General features: G+C 37.3%; 1 protein-coding gene across 1 annotated transcript in view; it reads right to left on the bottom strand.

Moving 5' to 3' along the window:
* Positions 1 to 688: 688 nt before the first annotated feature.
* LOC135477526 (cilia- and flagella-associated protein 69-like) overlaps positions 689 to 6000 on the bottom strand; it is a 30376-nt gene continuing 25064 nt past the window's right edge. Inside the window, exons 20-24 of the mRNA XM_064757666.1 lie at positions 5564 to 5650; positions 4891 to 4955; positions 3862 to 3904; positions 2185 to 2320; positions 689 to 1694 (exon numbers count right to left, since the gene is read on the bottom strand). Of these exons, the coding sequence (XP_064613736.1) occupies positions 2186 to 2320; positions 3862 to 3904; positions 4891 to 4955; positions 5564 to 5650 (330 nt within the window). The 3' untranslated portion in view covers positions 689 to 1694; position 2185. The remainder of the gene's footprint in view (positions 1695 to 2184; positions 2321 to 3861; positions 3905 to 4890; positions 4956 to 5563; positions 5651 to 6000) is intronic.

Genomic DNA, 6000 nt, shown 5'->3' with positions numbered 1-6000 from the left:
GGAGTTGCATGAAACAAATACTCCTGTGCATAGCACAAGATACCAGTCAAATTAACAAATGAAATGTTTAAAACAGACTTTTTCTAATCTTGGAGCTAGGGGATCAACAAGAAAGCATAAACTGGTTAGGACTCAGTTCTATACACGGATTACGCGTCGTGACATTAAATGTGTACCTGACCCCATTCTTGTTAGGCACAATGTTTATTTATTTCATTGGTGTTTTACGCCATACTCAAGAATATTTCACTTATACGACGGAGACCAGCGTCATGGAGGGAGGAAACGGGGCTGAGCACTGGGGAAAAACCCACGACAATCCAACATACTGCCAGAGATGAAGCCAACATGAGCTGGACTTGAACTCACAGCGACTCCATTGGTGAGAGGTGCGCTGGCATGCTAACCAAAGGTTGCAATGTAATATTGATTGGCCTAGTGCAGTAAAAACTGCAAATTGCCACACTGCCCTTTCTTTGGAGGAAAGGACACTTGCACTCTGAAACTTTTGATTAGGAAGCAATAAAAGTTTAGTTCAATTTCAAAAACTTAATTTAAGGAATAGCAAGGGGAGGTAAATATGTTTGTTTAACCTTGGTTTGAGGTCATGTTTTCATGTAATTCTGTGTAACCAGTCCAAAAGCATTTTCTGATAAAACTACAGACTCACATTTCATGAGGTAACTGTATATTTGGACTTTCAAATAGATATGTACAAGATATGAGGCATCAAGAATGACCAAATAGTTGGCTACTAGACATGTGCAATCCGATAAAAATATTCTTCAAATTTACCTTTTTAGGCTGCAAACAGAGATAAAATTAATGCTTATAAATGGAAGAGCTGAGGGGAACCACTGTGAATATGAAGAACAGATCTCAAACTGACAGAACAGTGAAATTTAAAACTTTTATCTGTACTTTATAGTGAAGAAAGAAAAACATAAGCATGGTATGTATGTAAGCATGTATTTTCTCATACATAATATATTTTACATATTGTATAAATTACTACATTAGCACAAAAGTTTTAACCAAAATATCACAGTTTTTGGGCATCATATCCTGGGCGTCCCACTGCGTTCAAAATGTAACCATGTCAATCAACACCGTAATTCTTTCTACATTCTGCAACGTTCAAAATACAATACTGATAATTTTGACTGATACAACTCTAACAATGACATTCTCTACTGCTCCACACATTATAAAATACTTTACAAATAATCCTCATGAAAGGAAATGTTTCAATTGTAACCAATTCAATTGGCAAACATCAATGTTTCAAATGTAACCATGACACACAACTCTGTTTCAGTTGTAACTCTGGAAAACATCAATGTTTCAATTGTAACCCTGACAACCAATTCCGTTTCAACTGTAACAATGACAAACAGTAATGTTTCAGTTGTAACCTTAGCAAACAGTAATGCTGACAATCTGTAATATTTACACTGTAACTCTTTTAAAGTGTATTTTACTTGTAAGGTAACCGTGACAATTTATAATGCCCTTGTCATTTTGTAATATTCAAAACCAAGACGTGACACTTCTACGAATAAACTGCCATGGTAGTCTGTGAAAATATCATGCTGAAAAAACACTGGAGAAGCATCAGATTTTTGTTGGTGTGATGACATTTTGTGATGATGGTGCACTTCAAAACTCTCTACACTAAACAGGAATTCTGCAACCTGAAAAATGGGGGGAAAAATAGACATTTTTATTTCCTTTGGGAAGGGAAGCGAGAGACAATAGCTAGGGGCCTCCAGCTCATGCTGGCTTCCTCTCCAGTTGCACGTGGGAAGGTCATCTGGTAACCTGCGGTTGGTCGTGGGTTTCCCCCCGGGCTCTGCCGGGTTTCCTCCCACCATAATGCTGGCTGCTGCTGTATAAGTGAAATATTCTTGAGTACAGAAAATAAATAAATAAAAATTCATAAAGGTCATAAAATATTACATTTTGTCCTGAACAGTACATTTTTTGCAGTAGGATATCTTTTTACCTTCCAAACAAACCGGAGGACACCACTTTCTAAGAAGAATAGAACTCCCTAAATCAGGCCAAATGAGAGATGTAATGTACATCTATACATTATGTAATGAACATGCATGACTTTAGGCCATGCTAACACAAGCATATCAGGCATCATTAGACTATCAGTCAGCGATAAAGGACTTTTACCTCAGACGGCTTCAGCAGGTAGTGTTATGACCCTTCGTTTGTGAAGAGTTCCTGTGGAGTGGTCAAACTTGGCCAGTGGTCCTCCGGTCAGGTGAGGTGGTGTGCTGTCCACCTTCACATGACGCCCACTGAACGCCTGGAGGAGAAATTACAAAGTTACACATTAATGAAGTGTATATCACAGTGTGATTAGTATGCCTGGAGGGATAAGTTACCAGGTGAGGTGGTGTGCTGTCCACCTTCACATGACACCCACTGAACGCCTGGAGGAGAAATTACAAAGTTACACATTAATGAAGTGTATATCACAGTGTGATTAGTATGCTTGGGGGGAAAAGTTATCAGGTGAGGTGGTGTGCTGTCCACCTTCACATGATGCTCACTGAATGCCTGGAGGAGAAATTACAAAGTTACACATTAATGAAGTGTATATCACAGTGTGATTAGTATACTTGGGGGGAAAAGTTATCAGGTGAGGTGGTGTGCTGTCCACCTTCACATGACACCCACTGAACGCCTGGAGGAGAAATTACAAAGTTACACATTAATGAAGTGTATATCACAGTGTGATTAGTATGCTTGGGGGGAAAAGTTATCAGGTGAGGTGGTGTGCTGTCCACCTTCACATGACACCCACTGAACGCCTGGAGGAGAAATTACAAAGTTACACATTAATGAAGTGTATATCACAGTGTGATTAGTATGCTTGGGGGGAAAAGTTATCAGGTGAGGTGGTGTGCTGTCCACCTTCACATGACACCCACTGAACGCCTGGAGGAGAAATTACAAAGTTACACATTAATGAAGTGTATATCACAGTGTGATTAGTATGCTTGGGGGGAAAAGTTATCAGGTGAGGTGGTGTGCTGTCCACCTTCACATGATGCTCACTGAATGCCTGGGGCAGAAATTACAAAGTTACACATTAATGAAGTGTATATCACAGTGTGATTAGTATGCTTGGGGGGAAAAGTTATCAGGTGAGGTGGTGTGCTGTCCACCTTCACATGACACCCACTGAACGCCTGGAGGAGAAATTATAAAGTTACACATTAATGAAGTGTATATCACAGTGTGATTAGTATGCTTGGGGGGAAAAGTTATCAGGTGAGGTGGTGTGCTGTCCACCTTCACATGATGCTCACTGAATGCCTGGAGGAGAAATTACAAAGTTACACTTTGATGAAGTGTATATCACAGTGTGATTAGTATGCATGGGGGGAAAAGTTATCAGGTGAGGTGGTGTGCTGTCCACCTTTACATGACACCCACTGAACGCCTGGGGGAGAAATTACAAAGTTACACATTAATGAAGTGTATATCACAGTGTGATTAGTATGCTTGGGGGGAAAAGTTACCAGGTGAGGTGGTGTGCTGTCCACCTTCACATGATGCTCACTGAATGCCTGGGGGAGAAATTACAAAGTTACACATTAATGAAGTGTATATCACAGTGTGATTAGTATGCTTGGGGGGAAAAGCTATCAAGTGAGGTGGTGTGCTGTCCACCTTCACATGATGCTCACTGAATGCCTGGGGGAGAAATTACAAAATTACATGGGCACCAAGAAAACACAGATGTACTGTATATCACAGTGTGATTGGTATGTCTGGAGGGATAAGTTACAAAGTTACAAAGCTAGAGCACTGAGGAGAATAATTACATATCAAACTTACCGTAGTTTGCAGATTCTGTATGTCTGTACTGTGGAAGGCTTCACTGTAAAGAAAAAAAAAAAAAACATTTGTGAATGATAACAGCTATATAAGATTAAACTTGTACCTGTCCCTTCATAAAGCTGTTTAGCAGTAGCTTTGGCAAAAATTTTAAGTATAAAAAATGTGTTTTATATTTTTATTAATTGCATATTATATCATAGCATTATCAAGAATATTTCATATTTAACCTCTCATAAAAGAGGTCATTAGAGGTCGAGAAAACATAAAAGAGGTCATTAGAGGTCGAGAAAACATAAAAGAGGTCATTAGAGGTCAAGAAAACATATAAGAGGTCATTAGAGGTGGCAAAAACAACATAAAAAATACATGAAGTTTAGATGACAGAGCATGAAAAGTTAGTTGCAAATGTGGATTTCAATATTTTTTCGATTTTTCTTTAAAGAGAAACATCAAAATGATGTTTGTATGGTGGTTATTTAGGACCACCCCCTGTTATATATTGTTTTTGCATAATAATGTTAGAAATAGGAATATAAGACATCTTTACATGTATGAGTGCTGGAATTTGGTCTTTTCAGCTAACAAATGTGTTCCTGGATTTTGATCAAATTTATATTATTAATATATCCATAAATTTTTCCATACTTCAGATCAAATGCATGTGTTTGGATATAAACAACATATTTACATTCAAATAAATTTATTAGACATGTATGACATCCTTATTTACAACATTTTAATGCAAAGGCCATATATACCAAGAGGTGGACCCAAATACCCACCATGCAAAAATATTTTCAAACACCCTTTTCTCCTGACATAAAAAACTTTTAAAATATGTAATGTCCATATCTGCAAATAAGTTTTCACGCTCTTTCATCTGATTTTTGCATCATTTTTCTTCTCCTTCAATGCAAACCAAGCTTGAGATCTGAATTCAGACTCCCACCCCAATATTTCTCACTGTATCATCAATCACAACTTTATAACCTATATTGTTCAAACTGAATGAGGCATAAAACTTACGTGTCTCTGAATTTAGGCTGTATCCTTGACGCTTCAACTGACAACTCCTGTCTCTCTTTTGCAGCCTGAAAAGTAACAATTACAGAATATTTTATTTTCATTTGTAAAATTTTATTTATTTGAATGTCGTTCAACATCATACTCAAGAATTTTCAGTCAGTTTTACGGGTTGAGGATGCTAAACAAATGACCTTTGGCAAGTTACTGACAAACTTTTCAATGTGTAATAAATTTATTTGTTCATTTGGTTGTTTAAAAGGATTGGCTGACAGTGGAGATATGGTTTCCTGGGTTATGCGGAGACTTGCCTATTTTTCACGCCGGCCAATCAGAATCGATTCTGTATCCCTTTATCACAAGACTTTGTCACTCACACAACGGTGATCAGTTTTCCTGCTTTGCAGCTAAAACTGTACGACTGCAATCCTCAAGTTGATTGGCAAAGTCAAACACATGTTTTCTTTAACGCGTTAGAGGGCAACTCCATTAAACTGAACAATTTTGTTTTCTTTGAAGATCATTGTAATAATACAGGAATAAGTGTTAACAGAGAAAAATCCATGGGTAAAAACAGAAAGCGACTCTGCTATTTTGATTTTGTAGTCTAAGATGTTCTAAGTATAATATTTTGAAATTTATCTGGAGATGGTATTCTGAATGCCAATTTACTCACCTTTAGGACAGTGTAGTTGGATGTCCTGGCAACAAACTCTGTGAAATCGTTCAGAGCTTTTTCCTTCTGTCTGTGATTTTCTCGAATCTGAAAATAGCCAAAATAAAATAAAAACATCACTCCCAGCAAATGCACACAGAGCAGTGATAACTTTTGTGAGATATTACAGCTTGCTAAATTTAACACTAAAACAGAAGCACAAACATAAAGAAGCTCCTGAAATTATGATATCAGTTTTTTTCTGATTTTAAAATATACTGTTGGTTATACTTTTCTACTGATCATACCAGAAAATTGGAACTACAAATCTATCTACAAGTCTTAACATTTTACCCCCAAAATTTTATATTTCCCTCCCTCCATTAAATTTATTTATTTATTTGATTGGTGTTTTACGCACTAATCAAGAATATTTCACTTATATGATGGCGGCCAGC

The sequence above is a fragment of the Liolophura sinensis genome, chromosome 11 (genome assembly GCF_032854445.1).
Source record: "Liolophura sinensis isolate JHLJ2023 chromosome 11, CUHK_Ljap_v2, whole genome shotgun sequence".
Classification (NCBI taxonomy): domain Eukaryota; kingdom Metazoa; phylum Mollusca; class Polyplacophora; order Chitonida; family Chitonidae; genus Liolophura; species Liolophura sinensis.
Note: the sequence above shows the minus strand (reverse complement) of the source record. Positions and strands in the feature narration are given on the sequence as shown.